This window comes from Chinchilla lanigera, unplaced genomic scaffold (genome assembly GCF_000276665.1).
Source record: "Chinchilla lanigera isolate Chin_1 unplaced genomic scaffold, ChiLan1.0 scaffold00116, whole genome shotgun sequence".
Classification (NCBI taxonomy): domain Eukaryota; kingdom Metazoa; phylum Chordata; class Mammalia; order Rodentia; family Chinchillidae; genus Chinchilla; species Chinchilla lanigera.
In genome coordinates this window covers 3,306,970-3,329,078 of record NW_004955517.1, presented here as the reverse complement: position 1 = coordinate 3,329,078, position 22,109 = coordinate 3,306,970, and the positions used below count along the sequence as shown (strand labels likewise).

General features: G+C 42.2%; 1 protein-coding gene across 1 annotated transcript in view; it reads right to left on the bottom strand.

The window, feature by feature from the left end:
• Positions 1-22,109, bottom strand: part of Cadps (Ca++-dependent secretion activator) — a 454,713-nt gene that overhangs the window by 91,105 nt on the left and 341,499 nt on the right. The window contains exons 23-26 of the mRNA XM_013506934.1: positions 15,739-15,845; positions 10,480-10,500; positions 9,132-9,288; positions 8,004-8,145 (exon numbers count right to left, since the gene is read on the bottom strand). Coding sequence (XP_013362388.1) covers positions 8,004-8,145; positions 9,132-9,288; positions 10,480-10,500; positions 15,739-15,845 — 427 coding nt within the window. The remainder of the gene's footprint in view (positions 1-8,003; positions 8,146-9,131; positions 9,289-10,479; positions 10,501-15,738; positions 15,846-22,109) is intronic.

Here is a 22,109-nt window from a genome sequence, read left to right as displayed (position 1 = left end):
GGCATGGAGAAATGAAAAATGTTAATGGCAAAAAATCCACCACAGAGTGACTGAAAGTGTGGATGCTCAAGGAGCACCCATGCACAACGACTGCAGGGTTCGGGGGTCTTTGGGCGGGACCTTCCTTCTCCAAATCCATTGCCAGAAGAGCGCAGAACTCGTCTTGTACTAAGAACGTGAAGTTCGTAGAATTCTTGCCGTGGCCAGGGCTGGGGCCGCGGGAAGGCAGCGGGGATTGATCCCAGTGGTGGAGGAAGAGGTGGGGAGGGGAAAGCTGATCGACAGGTGCAGTGGTGTTTGATAGGAGGAATAAGTTCTGCTGTTCTGTGTCACAGTGGGGTGGACATAATTCACAATAATGCATTATGTATCTCAAAATGTTTAGAGGAGAAGAATTGAATGCACTCACTGTAGAAAAATGATAAAAATCTAAGACAGATCTAATTACCCCAAGCTGATCACTACCCTATGTATACACAAATCAAAGCATCACGCTGTGCTTCATAAATCATGTAAAATAGTACCTATCAATCAAAAGGTAAATTTTAAAAAGATAGAAATGGCAAATGGTGCAGCATTTTAACTTTCTTCGTTTTACTTACAAGTTATAGGCAATAGTGGTACATTTCTCAAGTCAGTTATCAGATCGGCCCTTGAACAGCAAGTGCACCCCTTGAACGGACACAGAACTGGGATGTACAGAAATTGAATGCTTTCCAGCTGCTTCTGCTACAGCCAGGAGTGTGTGCAATGGGGTGTCAGAGTTGAAGGCGAGGAAGAAGAAATCAGATCAGCTAGGATCAGCTTTTGAGCAATTGTAAGGAACATTTAAAGAAAATGGAAACTTTCTCTCCTGAATGAAGGCCATTTAAAATGGGGAAATGTCTACATGCAGAAACAGATCCCTAGGAAAAGAAACCCACATTCAGTTTTCACATAAAACCCTTAGACCAAACTTAGATATAAGGTGGGCTTCTTGTCATGGGAGGCCCTTTAGAAGTGGGGCTGCTCTGGGAAGCAGGTGGGCTGGGAGCTGCTGGGAGGCCCAGGATGTCCTGTTTCTTGATCAACGATTATGACATGGGTGTGTCCAGTGTGTGAAAATTAATCCAGTGGTGTATTTTTCTATTAAAAAATCAAAATTAGTTAAAACCAAATAAAACATTAAAAATGTTACCTTCTGTCAGCTTTTTGTTTTTGAACAAAGATTGACCAACTGATGTGTGGAAAAGAGAGAGAGAGAGAGAGATGGTTTTATGAATAAAGAGATAAAATAAAACCTCCAACTCAAATCAGTGATCTCTTTGGAAGGTCTGTGGCATATACTGCTCTACAAGCTGGCACTGTGTGCTTTGCAGTGGCATTTTCAGGGTGTTCCATCCAGCCAAAGTCACTGGCACGGTAGGGCCCGGCCTAACTCTGCATCTGAGCAGAGCCTTCCCGCTTGAGTGGAGCTGACAGCACTTTGGCAAAGGAGCTAAGGTTCTCTTTTTGGATCTTGCAGGAGAAGAGCAAGTTTTGCCAAAGCAGCTCTGCCCCGGGCAAGCTGTGTTTGACTAACAGGACTCCTGGGGGCTGGAGCTGCCGCCACTGGGCTTGCTTCATGGGCAGTCTTCCTGCTAAGTCAGAAACTCTGCACCCTGGAGATGCCTGGACACCTGTCTCCTTCTACAAATTACTCTTTCCCTATGGCAGTCGAGTCCTGGGTATTGAATGAAAAATCTAGAATGCAAAACTGCCAACCTGGCATCCTCCTCTTCAAGGGAACTGAGGTGTCTCAAAGATTTGTCCTTTCTATTTCACAATGTGGTAAAGCCAATTACATACATCTCTGCCTGGGACTAAAGAGTGCTTTTGTGGGAATGATCGAGTGGGGAGCTAAATACGACTATTAAGTAGATAGAAAAAAATAGAACTTTTCCTTCCATGTGTCTCTGTTAAACGGGGAATTTGCCTTTGAATTCAGTCCCTGGTGGTTCTCAGTCATAAACACTACCATGTAACAAATCCGCTGGCGATCTCCACAGAGACATGTGTACGCCTATATAAGCAAATGTGATCATTAAATGATACACACACTGAATAATGATCAAGGAATTAAGAGATCTTAGAGATGGCAGCCTGGAAAGTTAAAATGTCAATTCTGAGCAAATTAAAAGCAGCTAGAAACGAATAACATACAGATGAATGCAAAAGCAACTTAATTTAAACATATTAGCGGGTGGTGAGTACACAAATTAGAAGCAAACTTCATTTTGCACACAAAAATAAAAAAATACATTAATCAAAACATATTGTAACTGTAAAATATGACATTTCGGCTGGACTACTGCACTGGGCTCAAATAGAAACTTTTTTCCATGGGACGTATTATAATGGTCTACTTTAAAATAATAAAACATTTTTGCTATTTCTGCTTTTAGCAAAATAATGTAGTGTATTACTAACATAACTAATATTTCATTTAGATATTAGAGCATATTAGTAGCCAAAGAGGCCAGTTCCAAGCATAATATTTCACTAACACACATGTGATGAGAGGACATTCTCTCTTAGCGCTCAGCTCCAATGCCCGTCCTGGAGCTGGCAAAGGCTGTAGCAAATTATTATTTTAAAAGCGAGTCCTTTACCAACTACCCAGGAACGAGGTAGTCATTCTTCTCGGTGAGGATCATACTTGTGTGTCTATGGATAGTCCAAGACATGGGAATTGCAATTCTAACAACTGGTCTGCATGAAAAATTAGACTCTCGTTCATTTTGGAAACTTCTGAAAAAGGAGAGTTTTCATTTAGCTCGCACTTTTAGCGCATGGAATTAAAGCATCCCCATCTACTCCCTCCTGCGGTTCAGTGTCACAGGTGTGTGCACTGTGCCATTTCTAGGGATGGGAGTGGCGGGGTGAAGTCATCCTTCCTTCTTAGAATTAATTCTAATCAAGACGATGTCTCCGGGCAGGTACAGCTGTGTCTTCTCTCAAAGATATCTGCTTTAAGTTTGTGGCTGAGGGTACAGTTTTACATGGACAACACTTCCTACTTTTAAGAGCCATTTATTGTGTAAATATACATAATGTATCTTTGCTCTTTGTGGTTTGGGTATGACAGCCTCTTTTACTGTCTGTGCTTGGGTCTAATCCCTATATTCAGTCATTGACTCTCTTTGACACCTCTGTGGCGTCTACAGTGACTTTTTAAAAAACCCTTCTATTAATTACCCTCCTCCAACTTCCTTTTCCATGGACAGTTAATACCACAGGTGTGCTTTTAAAAATATCCATTCATGAGCTGTATGTAGACCTGTGCTTTATATATAAAAAGAGTAAGGTCTCTCTCTACCCGGCCACACACCAATTTTTCCCAGTTTGGGGGCTGTGAAATGATCAAGACTGCATTACCTACAGAATAAAGTTCCAAACTTCCTGGGATTTAAGAATCTTCCAAACATCTCTCTGAGGCTTGCCTCTTCCTTAATGTCCCTGCTGGCCTAACTGAACACTTGCTAGTTCTCACCTCTGCTTTAGCTCGTGCTTTTGCCATCTTCCCCACCACGTTGAAACTGTGCTCTCCTCACCACTTCTTTCATAACCCCTCAGTGGAAGTCCATTCCTCTCTCTTCTAGGCTCTTCACAACTCTCTGTGTATTATTTATGCATGGGTATACTGGTAAATAAGCCATTCTTATGTGCAAGTTGTTCAGACCCAATGAGCTCGAAGTCCTAATCAGGGAAAGGTATCTCTTTCACTTTCTAATCTCCATAGTTCTCCTACTATGTCCTTACCCTGCACCCTGTATCTTGTATATCTGCTAAGCCTGGGGCCATTCCAGGCGAGAGGTGGTCATCCAGGCAATGGTGACCAGATGGGTGTATGAGGATGGATAGGAAGAGTCTCATTTCTGGGACCGTTAGCACTGGAAAGCTCTGGCTAGCCAAGGTCCTTGCTTTATGAGGGAGGAGTTTGAGTCTCAGAATGGTCAACTGAGAGAAGATCTTAATCCAGAAAACCTTGTGGAATAAGGGCATCTGACCAGTTATGAGCAGAGTCAGGAGTTCTGATCACAAGTCTAATGCCTGTCTATTTCACACTGGACAGCTACAGTATTGCTCAGTGTCTCTGGTCAGATGTTTATTATCATCCAGTTATTCACATCCTTGGCAATCTGGAAAAGGATATTATTTTAAAAACACTTGCATAGGGGCTGGGGATTTAGCTCAGGGGCACAGTGCCTGCCTGGCAAGCGCAAGGTCATGAGTTCGATTCTCAGTACCAGAAAAAAACCAAACCAAAACAAAACAAAACAAAAAAAAACAAATAAAAACACTTGCATATGCACCACTCTGGCACAGGGGAATAAAATGCATTTTTGGAAATGAGCTCTGAGGCTGTGGCTCAGCGATAGAGTGTACTAGCATATACAAGGCCCTGGGTTCAATTCCCAGCTGAAATGAGAAGAAAAAAAGAAAAAAGAAGAAGAAAAGAGGGAAGTGATGAAGCTGGATTTCACAGGGTGCATTTGTCAAGAAGCAGCATTTATTGTCACCTGGTAGGGCCATCCTAGCCTAGAAGGGGTGATTATGAAGCCAAGGATTCCCTGTACCTGGAGATTTTCATGGGAGACCAAGTGACCATCTGTCAGGAAAAGGGCCCTGGGGTTAGGGGAAGACACTGACCCAGCAGGACTGGGTTAGACACGTTCTAGAACTTCTATCTTCAAGGCCGTTATGAGTTATTGACAAGGAGCTGACAGAAAACAGCAGGTGGGAATGTTGTCCCCTTGCTTGTGGGGACCGGAAACTCATACTCCGGGGTCCCACGAAGGTTGCAGATAACCTGCCCAACTTGGGTGGTGGTCCACGACCTATGCCGATGAATGCCCCTGACAGTACTGTGGGCTGCGGATGTCATGGCCCACTCGGACTTGTCTCTGAGACACTGGGTATCTTGTATGTGCTACCAGCCATACACTGACATTTTCCAGTGATGTACAAAGACTCCAACCATGGCTGCAGTTGGCTCAACAGCAATGGAAGCACAGCCCCTCCTCTCTCCTCAGAGATGGAAGGCTTCCCTCAAGAGGAAGACAGCCACAGGGTTTAGCTCTTCTACCCATTGAACCAATAGTATTGTATCAAGCCCAAAGATTGTATCTCTGTATTCTCCTCCAGGGTCATATTGTGAAATAAGGAAATCTGAAAGATAAGTAATCCTTTTCATTCTATTTTTATCAAACTCAGCACATGGGTAGCATTTTCTTGTCAGAATGCTGTTTTTCTTTAACATTTTCAGTCCCAGTTATTTTGAAGCAAGCTTTACGTTGCACTTCTCATTTTACCTGTAATCAGGTGCCTACATTCATGACACCTGAAAAACGGGAAAACAGAACTATTTGCAGACAACAGTTGTTTGAGAGAAAGGCCATGTGTGTGTGTGTGTGTGTGTGTGTGTGTGTGTGTGTTGGAGGATAATGTGGCAAAAATTGAAAAAAAAAAAAAAATTAGTGAACTAAATTTACCTAAGTCGGATTCTTGTTTTTGGGTGAGCGTGAAAAAGATGCCAAAATGGTTGTTCTTTACTTGGACAAAAATCTAAGGAAAAAGATGAAGTTCTGCTTCTTTACCAACATTCTCCCAAGGATGCTGACAGAGGAAAGTCTGTATTTGGTTGGGTTTTCTTTATGTGGCAGGAGTCACAAGAAGGTGTATTCCTCTTAGCACACATGCACGTCCCCAAACGCTTTTTTGTATCTTCCACGCAGTGTCTTTCTCCAAAGCTGTCTCACAGCATCCCCACTCCACTTACAAATCAGCTAAAATATGTGGGACTTAACTCTAAGTTAGCTTAGGTTTGAGTTGGCCATTTCAAAACTCTCTACCTACTCCCAACAGGCATGTAAGATTCAGTACAAACTGAAAAACACAGTCAGACTCACTAACTCACGGTACAGTTATGCACAGTTTGCACAGACTTATTTAAAAAACAGACACATGTACATAATTTCCAGGTGATTTTCACAGCTCTTATTCCTTTATAAAAATGTAGATCTTTCTAATTGAAGAGGTCCATAAGTTCAGTTTCTTTTCATCAGTAAAAATCCCCCCAACAAAACATTCCCAGACTATGTCTTCCAATTGTGAAAATGATTTTGATTCTATCTTTACTTCTGATAGTACTAAGAATATTTAATGCTTCCAAAGGAATAGCAGTCATATGTTTGGCTTCTGAAAAATTTAACAGATTATAAAATGACTTTCATGACATTATCACAGATCTTCATGACAATTCTCAGATCCTGGGTAGGGACTTTTTCAAAAACCAGTTTTGCAGATGAGCAAACAAGTTCAAAGAGATTAAAACCCTGCCTTCTGGCTGGTAAAGGGAAAAGCAAACCCTAAATCTAGGGCTTTTCCAGGAATAGTGAAGGGTAGCAATCATTTCTTTCCCATGTGTGTTGGCAGTAGTACCTTCCGCATTTAAACTCAAGGAAGTAAATGCTATTTCAAGACCACTGCTATTTCAAAATGTGAATATTACTCATTTATATCTTTTCCTTTTCAAAGCTATTCTCCAAAGCACGACTGATTTGATTACCGTGAGTAGTTAATAAGAGATGGAGCCCTTCATTATGGGACCTGGTTCTATACTCAAAAGTTAAAAGTCAACAACAGGCCATTATAAACCTGAGCAAAATAAACTAAAATTTAGACTTCTTAGTACTTGAAAATAAAGAGCTACTATCTATTAACCTTCTCTTAGCAGGGCAAGGCAAATCTCTTGTGGCTCAGTTACAGAGAAGGCAGAGAAAGGTACACATCTACTATTAGAGGGAGGCTCTTGAGTCATAAAACTACTTAAAAATAGGGCACAAGTCAAGGCTTCCAAATTGAGGAACAGCCTTCTGAATATGTGTTCTTAAAACTCGCTGGTGCTTCTCCTCATTTGCTTGCATTGGTTGCTATATCCCAAAGATGCAAATGAGGAGAGAGAACAGAATGATTTTCTTAAGGGGCTAGGGTGGACAGAATAATGGAGCAGGACAAAACGAATGCTAGGCTTTCCTAGAGCTCTCCGACCACACTGAAAGACTCTACATGTTCCAGAGAAAGGAATCTGAGACCCCGCTCTGGCAGCCCTAAGCTCAGGTCCCTTGGCTGAGCTGGGGATGAGGCTGCCACTGAATCTGCCAAACACTCTGAAATGGGCCCTAAGCTCTGCCACGCAGTTGTGGAAATTAACAAACTCGCAGCTCTCAGAAATTCCCGTGACTTGACCTGCAGGAGATAACCCAAAAACACATGCCTACTGTAGTCAGCTGCATCTAGGAAACCCAGGGCTAACAAGATTCTATATTACTAGCTTCTCAGCTTCCAAATGTGCTAATATCCAGACAAGGGAGTGGGTGGAAGGGTGGGGTATGCAGCATTTCCGAAACACACTAGGCCCTGAGAGTCCTTTTCTTTGAAATTATGTTAGAAAGGCTTAGACCCAGGAGTGGCAAACGCAGCCCTGTTTTGCAAATAAAATTTTACTGAAACACAGCTACACTTGTTTGTTTACATACTGTCCATAACTTTTTCTTGCCACAATGTAGAATGAAATAGTTAAGACAGATTATGTGACTTAAAAAAGCCTAAGTGTTTACTATCTGGCTTTTTATAGAAAAAGTTTGTTGACCTTCCCGAAAACCCTACGGAACATACTATAGGAAATATTTCCTGAGAATATTACGGTTTGTTTAAAAGACACAGTATCAGTCAGGCTTATCTCTGTTAATTCTTATTTGTGTTCTGCAGGAAAACAAAGGTTACACTTTAGGAACCATTTCTCACTGCTCCCTGCTGCATCCGGTCAAAGAAGGTCTGAGCACCGCGGTAGGAAATATGTATGGTGTGTGCTCTCTGTCCATATTAACAGTGAAAATCATGTCACACCATTAATCCATATCTGCATGACTCTCCGGCCATCTGTACCCAAATTCCGATAGTATCAAAAGAGGGGTCCTTACTTGACTGGTTCCCATGACTCCCGCTCAAAGCCCCTGTGAATGGATTGTGCAATTGAGGACTCCATCAAATCCACATATCTAACAACAAGTGGGGCAAACAGGTCTTGCAGGTGCTTGTGAAATTTTCCGTTGCGCAAATTATCTAGAACAGATAAGCAAAGGCTTGGTCAGAACCCATAGTTGCTTTATCTATGGATTAAATACAACGCACACAAAGAGATGATTGATTTCAGTGTTCAATACCCTGCCTTGAAGGAAGCCAAAAAAACAAGAAGAAAAGAACATGAACGACACTGAAGCTCGTGTTAAATTTTGTTTGCAAGGGGAATGGAATTAAAAACACTTTACCCTTTTGAGCAATTTCTTTCCCTTTCACAATGTTTGTCAATCTTACATGCCTATATCTGGTAATCTGAGCAACTACTTTGAAGATAACAATATGCAGTATAACAACCATCGCTAATTTCCTACCATCTTGTTTTGAAATCGTGTATCACTTTTATTGTTTTTTTAAATTATATTAAAAAAAGAACACTTTACCCTTTTACTTCACTTTTCTAGAAGGAAAAACAATCATGCTCTTTGCAAAAAACAACAATCCACACCATTGTTTATGTTTTCTTTGTATCCACTTCTTTCCCTCTCATTAAGTTAGCGGGAAGAGGGAACATTCTCTCCTCGTTCTCCTCCTTCATTGCTCTTCCTGGGAGGGTCTACTTTATGGCTACTGTTGCTATAAAGCAGGAAGAAATGCTTGCAGTGTGGCCCAGCTAGAAACTGTTTTTCATGTAGAAAGCATCTTCTGATAAAACTTATAAACTGTGAAGAGGTTAAGCTAACTAGTTTGTTCCAGTGCAAATATAATACAAGGAACGGGCCGGACCGCTCTTCTCACGCTGCGCTTGGGTTCTCCTGTCTAGTCAGGAGAGGGCTTCCCTGCAGCAGAGCACTCTCCGCGGGAACACCCATCAGCTGTGAGATTTGGGTGCCTGTGGGAACGTGTGTTTGCTAATAACATAACTTTGAAGAACTCTATCCGACCTGCGGTCTTCTCAGAGCAAAGATCTCTTAGCACTATGTTTATCTGCAGACTATGTAAGAAAGTTCGCATTCAAAGATGATACATACAGTCGGTACGCAGAAAATCATTCAGCAGCTGAAACACTGGAAAACTGTCCCAGGTGTCTGGGGGCTGCACCTCTAGGGCTGCGTCCATGTCCACCGCAAAGAGTGACAGGAACGTCTCTGCATGCTCCACCATTAAGTCTGACCACCACGCAAAGGCCTTTGAAATTTGGCAGAAAAACAGCAGAGAAAGAGGTAATGAGCTTCTTCCCCGGACATGGGACACGAGCTGCAGCCCTCACTGTTCGGACGGGTTGGGCATCCAGCGGGGTTGGGCCATTTTATTGTAAAGAGAACAGCATTCTGGGTACAGATGGGACTCTGAGCCCAAGATGGGGCTCTTCATGATTCCAGGCCTGCCACAGAGAGCTTTTTTCTGACTTGTAGGTCAGAGGATGCAGCTGCAGAAATGACAGATGTGGAACTTCTGTTCAATTTACAATAACTCAGTAGGTTTTGAGTCATGCTCTGTATCATTACTGTGGGCTAGTTCTTGCTCTAAGGTATTGGAATTTGGGAGTTTCTTCACTGTGTTTATGGGTTTTCTGCTGGTCTAACTTGAAAATTTGCGATTATTGTTCACTTGTAGCTACGTAGCTGGGGCTTGACTGTCTCTGGTCTTACACAAACTCAGGGACTCACGTCTCCCTACACAGTGGGAACCTTACTTCTACTTCACACTAAGTCAGGGGAAGCCATTGTTGCAGTCGCCACAGAACTTTTGAGGTGAAATCTCTTTCTGCAAAGGAGCTTTGGGCTTACGTCCACTCTGGAGGAGAGGTCAGGCTTAGGCTAGGAGACACCGAGTAAGATCAGGACTTACGTTGCTGGGGGTTGGACACATATGTACATTGAAAACCAAAAAATATCAGTGAAGTAACTCATTTGCATGCACGTGAGCCCTTAAAAATCATTGTGCACGGTCTCAGGGGCGACATTCACATCAGACTGGGCCAGATGTGAATGCAGTTCCAAGGCAGGCATGCATGTCGACTAATCATTTCTGGCAGGGAGCATGCAGAATGAGTGGCGGTGTCAACAGGCCCTGTTTGCTGATTTCAAAGAGAGCAGTAAAATAAAAACAAACTGCCAGCCTCTTCTTGTCCCCCACCTCCCCATTCAATGCTGTGAAGTATTTACATTGGAAACGCTTTCCGGAGCATTCACCAAAACGTGATGGGAAGGCATTTGGAAACATGAAAGATGACTATGGAAATAATTCCATAAATGAAAGGGTTTGTTCAATGGCCAAGCTCTTCTGTGATCTAGTTATCGAAGGGGTATTCTAACAGCCACTAGGAGGCAGAATAGGGTCCACCTCTCTTCTTTCATGAGATTTCACTTTACTTACTTCTCCTTTATCAACATGTGGCTGGTTTGCAAATTAAATGGAAAAAATCAAGTCATGGACCATTCTGCAAGGTCTGCTTGGCTGGAAATAGACACCTGCTGCTTCCATTTTAATTTACAGTAAAACCTCACTGATTCAGAGTAAAGGGAAGCTAGAAACGCTGGTCTGTCAACAAAAAAAGCCTAAATTGTTGAGCTTTCTGAAAAGAGGTATCATTTTACTGCTCTGAATGCAGTCCTTAAGGGGAACCCAAACTGAAGAGTATTCGTAGTGTTCATAATGTCACAGTGGTGAGTCTGTGTCTGAATCACATGTGGGTAAACTTTTTAATACTGATAGCTGTAGCTAAGTTGACTTACAAATTGAAGTTAAAAGAGAGAAGACTTAATGTCATAGGTTTTGGGTTGGAAAAAAATACTCGATGCCTCTAATGTGTGTGAAGAACCTTTTGGATTTCAAGAAAGAGTTGAGATCATGTCAGAGTTATTTAAAAAAATTAGAAAAGCTCTCTCTGCAGTTAAATTATCTGCAAGCAAAGTGTATTTGGGTCTGAACCAGTGAGGTTTTATTGTAGATTTACCACCCTGGGGCCGGGGGCTTCATCCACTGCCTCCTTGGTTAAATCCAGCAGAGAAAGAACTCCTCCATCCCGACCCCCAGAGCTTTCTCGGCTCTTTGCCTTTCAGGTAGAGACAATTTGATTACTGGAATTTATTGGAGTCCCACTCCCACCCCTAGCCCTATGTGGGAGGCTGAATCTTGTCAGCCCTGATGCAGGATATTTGTAGAAGTCACAGGAGCACATTAAATGTTGGGTAGTACTTATTCCCTCCTTTTTTTTTTTTTTTCCTGTTCTTTTTGGTTTTTTTGAGACAGGGTCTCACTATGCAGTCCAGGCTAGCCTTGAACTCACTATGTAGCCCAGGCTGACCTTGAATTTGTAGTAACCCTCCTGCCTCAGCCTCCTGAGTACTAGGATTATAGGCCTGCATCATTACGCCCGGCTAGTTCTTAGTCTTGAATTAAAGGATTAACTTCCTATCTTCAGGATGAGTCCCGGAAAACAGTTACTGGGAAGACTGTGCCACTCTCCCAGACGTGATTTTGCTCTAGGATGATGGGAAAAAAACAAACCAAAACAAAAGCCAACCACAAATGTCTGAAATTAAAAATTTCTTAGTCCAACTTCAGATCTGGTTCTTACCAGCTTTTTAATTTAAAAGTCATAAACCAGAGACCTTAAGAAGCACCACATCTACCATCTGTAGAGAATTTGGTCCCTTGTTGTAATTTAATGTATTGCTGAGTAAGTACGTACAGTCCCTGCAATAATAATCATCAGATAGGTTGGTAGCTCTTTCATTTCTGCGTTAGGCGTTACCAGTATGGGACCTGGTGGATGAATTCAGAATTCTGGTGAACCAAGAGAGTTCAAATTTGGGGCGTGTAGAAGTGAAAACTGAGCTATTTCTGGCTATCAAAGGTAATTCTTTTCAGAGCCTTAAAATCAAATCTGATTCTCTGAGAAGGAGAAAGATTCTAGCGAGGCAGTAATAACCAAAAAGCCACGGTGTAGACCCAGTTACACGAACAGAGTTTGTGTGACTGGCCGGGCTGGGTAGGACATATATATAAACATATTTAATTTATGCTTGCTCCTAAAGGTGAATGCTATTTTTATAGACGAGGTAATTCACAATGGTCGTGGGTACCTAAAGTCTCAATAAACCTTTTCCAAAGATGATAAGGAGTTACACATTAGCTTCTGCATACTTACCCAGTGCTTTTTGTTATTTAAAGACAAAGTTGTGTGCTTTAGGGTACAGCTCACCACACTGAACACACTATATTTTGCACACAAACTAACATGTATATATGTACCCCTCTGTGTACCACAATACATATATACATATACATACGTATACATAGAGAGAGATTGGGAAGGGGCAGCAACGATACATAAAGGCATAATTCATGTGCATGTGAATAGATCAGGCTCTTAAAACAGAATTAAGTTGCAAGTAAAAGAGAAATGTGACAATTGTTACCATGTACTGCATTGCCTATAGTATCAGGTATTATTGGCTGGTGACAGTCTTTTCTTTGGGGACATTTAATTGTACTGTACAGGAATTAATCATGGCTTTAAAGATTATTATTATTTCTTCCTTTCTTTGCAAGGAAAGGTAAGTCTGCTTGTCACTTTTGTTTGTGTGGTACCAACCAACAATGTCGCCTCAAAGTTAAGATCTGCGCTTAGATCCGAGTGATTTTTTTTAGAGTTTACTGAGCCCCCAGAGTATATAGATCGTAGAAAAAATCTTCTTCATCCTATTTTGAAGGGAAACTCCACCCGCAGGGCTACAGAGTAAATTCTACTTTGGCTGCGGGAGTCCTGTTTCTCTCCACGCAGGCTGTGTACTGGAGTCCCCTGGGAGCTCCTAGTGCTCAGCCTGCTCTGGAAGGTGTCAAGCAAGGGAGCGGAGGTGAGCCCTGGGCTGGCATTGCCAGGACCTCTTCTGGGGCTGCGGTCTGCGAGTGCCAGCTGCGAGCAGGCGGGTGTGTGGTTCAGGACCACTCCACCATGAGAGCAGTCCTTCTTCCTCTGACACCTTCTGTCCATTCTCGTTCATCCGGTACTGTCCACAGAACTTGGTCCTTCTTATCACCAGATCTGTCATACTTTGCTTCCTTAAGAATTTTCTCCCAGTGCCACATCAACTGAGTTTTGTTGAGGCCTTGCTACGTGCCAGGCAAAATGCCAGATGCTCAGCTTCACGTGGCCTTCCAGCCCCATAACGCCACCCTCTGCTATCTCTGAGGGACGGCATCCAGGAAGCGAGTAACCAGCTCAAGGTCATGGAGGAGGGAGGAGGTGAAGCTGGAACTCAGACCCGAGCTTCTCTGGCTCATGGGCTCCCTCCCACGCTGCACCCCGCACTTCCTGCCTCGCTGCTCCTCATAAAGCCCGGAGGGGCTCACTTCAGACCTTCAGCGTGTAGGTTTCAGATAAGTAACAAGGTTTCATGATGAGCAAATGACTAACTTGGGAAATAACCCTATACATTTATCTGAAATAAAATTACTACCTGAAACTGCTGAGTATACTAAAGTTTTCATCACTGGTTTCTAAAGAGGTAATGAGAACAAAATTAAAATTACGTCTAGCTTGTTTACCTTGGGTAAGGTCTGAATACATGAGACTAAAACAGTTGCGGGCACTGTTACTGGGGCCGTGCAGGACAATGATTAATCCTTAGTGCAAAAGGACCCTTTGGAAAGGTAAAAAATATCTTCTTGGGAATAGTTTTCCTCTGGTGCTTCTTTTGAGACGTTTAGGCAAACATGTAATTTTTCTTCACCTGTAGTGGCCTCACATAATAACTTGATTGTAAACTGAGTATATCTGTTGTTTTCCTTCTTCTTTTATCCGCTTAAAAGCACAACTGTGACTGGGAAAACCCGTCTTCTTTTTATCCATGTCTTCAAAAGTGTATGGACTTGGGCAAGGCCTCAAGCTCTCACTCTAGGACAGGCCAGAGCCCTGGCAGCCCTCAGAGACTACACCGGACACCCAGAAGAACACACTTGCGGCTCTTGAACCTCAAAAGCCTCAACTGTACAAAAGAGTAGAAAAAAATCCTAACCCAACTTAGTTTCATGTGTCTGGAAGTTAGTCCTAGGTATGTGCGGTTGGAGGTGCTGGTTTGGCTCCCTGCTTACATCGGCCGTGCAGTGGCAGGGTGCCAAATGGTCAGCGGCACCCTCCTCACGGGGTCGCACCCCAATTCCCAGAGGATTTTCAGGGGATTCGTTATTCTGTGACACTCTCTCTATATATAAATACTGTATATATGACTCACATACAGACAGCTGTAGAGGAAGATTAGTATCACTCCGACGAGCTAAGCCCAGTACTCACTTGCCGTAGTAAAAGGTGAATACAGACGGACATAGAAAACTACCACAGGCTAAGGACAGAATCAAGGCAGGTGGGAGGCGTGTATCAGGATGTAACTGCAGTCGTCGTAACTGTATCAATCGCTTCATGCACGCACAAGAGAATCACCCCACATTTACCCTGCGTGGAGGGCCACCCATGTCACAAGCAGTCCATTGGAAGTTGCTGTTACATTCCTGAGGTCAGTGTGAGGAAGCAGGAGCACCGGGTAGAGTCCCGTTAGAAGACATGGTACTGGAGGGGCATGCACAGAGGATGACAGCAGGTGGCCGCTTTGCTCGGTTTAGTCACATACCTCTTTCCCCTGCCACGATCAGCCAAGATTGAAGGGAACAGTAGAGAAACAGGGAGGAAATTTAAATATGCAATCAGGCATTAGTCGGGATGGCTGGATTTATGGTGTGTTGTACACTATTTAGCTATTGGGTCAACTTTCACTTAGTCATGGGAATGAGAGTTCCAGGTGACTGAGAAATTACTGTGATGGAGTGCCTTTGCCCTCTTTTTCTGTAAATCTGAATGTCAAGGAAGAGGGACAATTAGTGTAGTTTTCCAACAGGTTATTTTAAGAGATGATTTTAAAGCTCAGTTTGAAACGAGCAGTGACGTAAAGGTTTAACCATGATGATCTTTGCTGGGAAGGGCAGGGCTGTGTAAGTTCTTATTGGTTTGGGAGATAGTCGGTCTTGAAATTCTTTAGCTAATAATTGTTATCAGAATCATCATTTTCACAGTGGTTTGTAAAAACAGTGTAAGTTGTATTTATTTGGGTGTATGTTAGAGAACTGACAAGTTGAACAACACAAAATAATTTGCTCTGTCACTACAGCCAGCAGCCTAGGCAATCTAAGTTTAAAACCAATGAAGACTGCACAAGCAGAGTAAGTTACAGAGGTAAATTAAAAAAAGATGGCTTGTGACTCACACACCAAAGAACCAATCAAAACAGCAGTGGTGGTAACAGAAACAACCACAAGAGACCAAAAAAGATTTTGTGCGCTCTGGATGAGGGTGACCAGATATTGTTTGAATAATTGCTTTAAGATGCACTCACCTCCTTGTTCATTGCTAAAAACATCTGAAAAGTTAGGCTGATATGTACAACACGCAACCGCTTTTTGGTTGTTTGAAACAACCTTCCAAAGCCTTCTCCTTCCAAAACTTCCACTTTCATTCTCTTTGCAAGCCCAGTTAAAAGAAAACGGGTGTTAGAGCATCTTATTCACAACCTGATGGACAGAGCCAGCTCGTACTTCAGCTAAGGGTCACTCAGAGACATTTCCCGTGAGACGGCTCACCTCTGCATGGTGCTCCTCATTTTGTTGAAGAACTTCAATGACTAGTTCAGCAAGACGTATTGTATCTTCGAGCTTTTTGGCAGGAGTGATTAACCGGCCTACATTTTCTGTAGTACAAGAATTTGTGTTAAAATTCAGCGAAAGTGGCCCCGCTAGTCTTGTGGCCGTTAGAACTACTGGATAAGAAATTTTGAATAGTTATCAAATTTTAAAAAAAGATTCATGCAAATGTGAAGTGCCATGTAATTAGTAGTGAGCAAACCATAAAGCCATTTTATTGTTATTATCACCATCATTATAATACATAATAGGAAAAAGCAGTGCTCCAGCTTCAAATTTGCATATGAAGCTTCATTAAATCTATGACAGCTCATTTCAAATTTAGTGACATTTTGTATACACGTTCTTTAAAGACAGCATGAGTGTACTATCTCATATCACTTTAGACTGTGTTTGGGCTACCGGATTTGGGACGATGTAATAGAAGCTTAATCTTGATTTCCACTACATTTGTTTTGTAGATTGGTCTCTAAACACTCAACACTATAGCATCCTTTTTCATTACAGGTCTGCATGTTGAACAGGTCTTCATTTGGAAAATGTAGATTCAAAGCTTTGTTTGTTTCTACCTGTCCAGGGAGGAGACTGTAAAGAAAAGCCAGACATTCCTGAGCCATTACGTAGAAGGCAGGATAAAAATATTTAAAAGGGGGCTGGGAATGAATTACTGCATGAAGTGTAGGTAGTTTGGGCCACTGGTTGCTATAATTGAGATTTTAAATCGCAACAATGGACTCATTTTTTAAAAATTTGCATTTAGTTTCTCTTGATCAACAAGGCTTATTTTAATTCACCTGAAGAAGAAACTGAACCGTGGCTTATGTAGCAACCTTCCTAGAGCTGAGCTGATGAATGTTTGGGGAGATCATTAAGTTCCAAAACACTGCAAATTATTTTGCTCTGGGAAAAGAGTACTATTTAAAAAATAAAGGTTTTCTCTGAGTCAGTGAGGTGACCTGAATTTGATTGGTCTGAACTCAAAGGAGAATCTGCATTTCATGCTTAGTTCGTATCAGATGTTGAAGAGTCAGTCAGGAGCACATGACCTCTAGTGGAGATAAGGATCGTTCAGCGTGATTCCGCAGGACAGGTATAAACATTAACAAAAGCGCTGCCGAAATGTATTTTTATCCGAAGCAGGTATGTTTTGACACCACAATGCTTCTTGCTAAAAAGAATTACCTAATACTTCATAGGAAGGTTTTGTTTTGTTGTGGCAAGAGAAATGATTTAAACAAAATCATAGGAGATGAGTAAGTCGAAAAAAAGACCTTATAATTTCACTTTGGGCATTTCTTAGGTAGGTGGTGATAACATATAAAATCATTAGTAATTTAGGGTTTAATTATAATTAAAATTCAGTGAAATGCTTAGTTCCCGCCAATGGGAGCAAAGACTAATCAATGGGGCTGGGTAAGGTTTCTAGGTGGTAAAAGTTTCATTCCAACCTGGCCCAAAGGCTGGTGTGAAAATGAGCTCTGTGGATTGCAGATCAATGGAATCTCCATTGCCTGGTAGCAGTGGGGCCAGATCTTTCCTGAACATGGAGGTCGGAGCTGTGGGGAATGTACGTGTACAGATCAGATAGAGAAGAGCCGACACCCAGCAAGGAGAGGCTGGAGATTAGGTGCCAGCTCATTGCTTGGTCCTGAGCAGAAAATACTTGCAGGAGAAAGAATGAGTGACAAGATTGACTTCTGTGCTTCTTGGGGCACCTGACCTGTTTGTAATTTTGTAAGTGGACTATCATAATTTCATCAATAGACTTTCAGGCATTTCTACAAACATACTGCGTATATATGTTTGGGTAACAGGTGTAGAGTGAGGTATTTGCATTTTGATGGTAAATATGCACACGCTACTATTTTTATTAGTTGATATTCATGTTTACACATCAATGTGCAAATTCCTCATCCTATGCTTATTACCCATTGGACACATACACCCACATACATACATCACACACTTACATACATTTTCTAGTAACCAGACAAGCCTGTACATTAATACAAATCTGCAGGAAATCCCACTTGGGGTACATCTTTGAAATCTCTCAGTTTAAGAACAGACAGCATTGTCCTTTTGGGTGGAACACACACCCAATCTAGGGGATTCTGGTTGTACATGACATACGATATGGAAAGGAAATGATTCCCACCAATATTTTTGTGCACATCTATTTAAAAAGCATGATTGATTTGTACGTTTGGAGAATTCCAAGATGCTTCAGCTAGGACCTCCTGAAGCTTTGTTTTAATATGCAGTGCTCTTGGACTGACTACAATATATATCAATAGATACACATAAGGGGTGCATGAGCATGCACACAGATATGTGTATTCCTGAGGTATATATACAGACAGTATGTTTAATAAAACCATTGACAATGTTACTTTAACACCCAACCATTAGAGTAAGAAGGTTAAGGATCCTTTAATCTAGAACACTTGATCTGCCAATTAACCCCTGTAGCCAGACTTCCATTTACCTTTAATTAGTTGTGAGTCTATTATCTGTTGATCAAGCCACTTCAGTGAGACACAGCAGTATTTTCCCATTCATTTGCATAGCTGATTTACTAGCTAAATGGCAAAAATGTACTAGACGTGATTTCTCTAAGATGTTGTCTTTAAAGAAAATATTGTACAAAATCCTTCAGCACTTCCTCCTTCCCCACCCAAAGAGGTCAAGGAGAAGTTTGTGCTTCAAAATGATTTTTTTTGTCACTTCTGCTGTCTTGAAACATACTGCAATATTCCTATCCCCCAATCTTGCACTAGCTGGAGCACTGACGAAAGGAAACTAAAAATACATTATACTTAAGAAACATTTCGTACAACAGAATTGAAGCTCATAACATATAAAAATTGTCATGCAAAATGTTATGCAACAACGTTATTTTGTGCTGACATTGAGGTTTGAAAATGTTGCATATGTCAGACATAGCTAGACAAAAAATGTGGACATTTGGAAATAAATGCTCTCTTTTGAGTATCTCAGAACCTACAGTATTAAACTCGAGAGCCTGAACCTCAGCTTAGTATTCCAAATGGAAACAAAATTTCAAGAAGAAAAGGTAACAGAAAAGCGAACTAGACTAGAAAGCTGCCGAGTAAAATAACGATAAGTTTACGGTACTTGATCTTGGCCTAGGTATGCCTTTGAGCCTCTGATATAACATGCTGGTCTGCGTTTGGGTGGGTGGAGGAGGAGGCCCGGGAGGCGGCGGGGGAGCTGCTCAGGTAGGTGAAGAGAGACAGTAAAAAAAAAAAGGTAAAGAGACAAGGTGACTTTAACAAAGGGTGACAAGTAAGATGACAAACTCTGAAAAGAACAACTGAACAAGCAAAAGTGACAAAACATGAACGGAGGACTGCTGCTCTCTGGGCATTCTTCCGACACTGCAGAGGTGCGGCGTTACGTGACAAGGACTCTTCTCGGTGTCTCCAGCACGCCCCTACCGAGACACTCAGAGGCTGAATGCACATACTGGATGCTTTGTCCAGATGGATATACCTGAGTGGCGGTGGCAGCAGCACTGAGCAGAAGAAGACACGCATTTATACCATGAAGCACACCTGCATGTTAATAGCGACTTCTTCCTTTCGGATGACCAGAAACAGGACACGATGTGACAACAGCTGGACACTGGGCTTCTCATCCTCCACAGACTACCTGCTTTCTCTGCAACCTTGCACCTGCTGCTAAACCCTATGTGGATTTTTGTTCCCTCACCTACAAACGGAGAGTATTATTATCTTTGTCTGTGTGCCTTGTGGGGTTGTGGACAAAAGCAAATAAAATAAGGAGAGGGGTAGATCCCTGCACAACCTGAGGTGCCCACAAATGCCCGCAAATGTTTAGCGAGAAGGCTGCAATCAATTGCAATTTGCAAAAGCAGACGAAGGACCGTTATTAGATGAAGTGAGCTAGGAAATATTCTTGCTCCCTTTGTGGAATTTCAACATGTCAAAATCTGTCATTTTGGGGAAAAATGTGTGGTATCTGATTGTTTCCAGCTCATTTAATTATTTTCAATTTGGAATTCTTGTGGCTTTTATATTGTGGGTTGAATCATATATAAAAACTTGCCAGCTTATCAAATATGTTACTTGCTATTCCAAATGTTAGAATACCGTAATCAGCACTTGACCCATCTGTCATGTGGCTTACAATATCAGCACTGCAAACATACCATAACAATAGCCTCTCCTCAGTACATGCACAGAGCACCAGCAGCCTCCACAGCCCTCTCTCTTTAATGAGCATCTCATTAACCTTGGACCTGCTCCTTTCTAATAGTTCTGGTAGATAAAGCAGATCTGTACGGCGAGAGGGACATACTCCACTGCCAAGTCTGCTTCTTGGTTTGCTTAAATTTTCAACCGGGAAAATGAGTTTTACTGCAGGCATATAGGAAATGGAATTCTAGTGACATTAATAGAAAAGAGGAGGATATGGATAAATATAATATTCTGGGATAAATATAATATCCCATAGCTCGTCTATTAAAAGCAAGCTTGTTAGGATCCTTTTCTTACTGGACCACCTCAATGTTTTGAATGCAGGACCAAAAAAAATCACTACCAGTTTTTTTTAATTGGTTGGTAAAGAGTGGATGTAAACAGAAATTGGACAATCGCTTTTAAATGATAGTGACTTAAAGGGAGGCAACTGCTGGTTGTTTGACTGTTAGAAGCCCTCCATTGCCTGTATTTTGCTGACAGCCCTGTTGAGTGTTGGGCAGTCTCTGTTACACGTCCCTGTTGCTCTCACAATGAGTTCGTGTTACCTCAGTGGACAAACCTTATGCAAAGTCCTCACCCATTGTCATCGAAGTAACGGATGCGTGCCTGAAATCACCGGGTCTGGTGATGAATAAAGCAATGAAGCATGCCCGGGGTCAATCCATAACCCATGAAGCAGCAGATACATATTTCAGCTCAATGGGTCTTGATGAGAAATTCATAAACGAATTCCCTCCTGCCAACTGTCTGTCCAGAATTCTGACAGTGAGGTTTGCCACCATAGAAAACAAGCTCTCTATTTTTTTCCCCTCACAGAGCAAAACAAAAACATCATACCTTGGTTTCCAACTTCATTTACCCAATTACCATTGCTCATGTTTACACAATTAAATCTGCTTGGCTTCCAGAGAGAGAGTTAAATGTGACTGCAGAAAAACAAAAAGAGAATTCCTCTGCATGTTTAGCTCAGCCAAGGAAGAGAAGCATCCAGGAGCAAGAGACATTCCAATTAGCCCTTAAATAACCTGACCATCTCTGGTTCCAGCAAGCGAACTGCCAGACCCTGAAATATCATATGAGAGATGGATGTGACTGATGGAAAGCCCACTTATTACCAAGTTCCAGCCACTGATGTGTTACCGAAGATGCCAGTGTTTTACTACGCTCTCACCAAAAATAACTAGCCTGCAGCAATTTGGTATGATTTGGTGGTTGGGTTGAAAAAAGCCCAAGGAGAAAAAGGAAGCTAAGCAGATAGACACGTCGTGCTTTCCCGAGTATCCTCCCCCTTGGAATGATGGCCACATAGACCGAAGACCCCAAGGTTAAGACGTCGACACCATTTCTTCAGTGAGACTGCCACGATATATACTCAATCCTCGAGTCTCCGTCGGTGCACTTCAGAAGACTCCATTATAAAGCGTGTGTTAACAAAGATCACAGGGTCAGTTATGAATCACTGTCTCCATTTGTCTCATTGAAGCCATCTTTGTCTTCTCCCCATAAAGACATACATGGCATGGCCCATCTGTTCTACCTCCAAAATATCTCCTGATTTTATCTACAGCCATACTAGGTCATATGCCCACACTCTCGCCGAGAGGATGGACCTCAGCCGCAGGTCTCATGTCTCTGCTCGAGCTATTGCTGAGCCTTCCAGGCCGGTCTCTAGTCCCTTTCCTTCTCTGTAGCTCGTTCCCCACGGGCGTCATGATGATCTCCGTGAAGCACACATCTGAGCCCGCAGGCTCCTGTGCATGAGACCCCTTCCTAGAAAGAGGCACAGCTGCAGATGCCACAGCAAGACCATCTTTAGGGCAAAGGCCCATCTCTTCAGTCCGCAGATCTACCTCAGCACTTACGGCTCCTAGTAAGAGCAAATGGTCCATATATGTCTGTCTCCTCTCTTGCTCATGAATTCTGTGTTTCTTGGACCTATAATATTGTTTTGCTCTGTATAGGTCCTCAAATATTAGTGGAGGAAAATCTTCAGCAGATCTTACCCACTGCAGCACTTCCATGGAAAAGACAATGCTCTACCCTGTCTTCAGCAGACATACACAG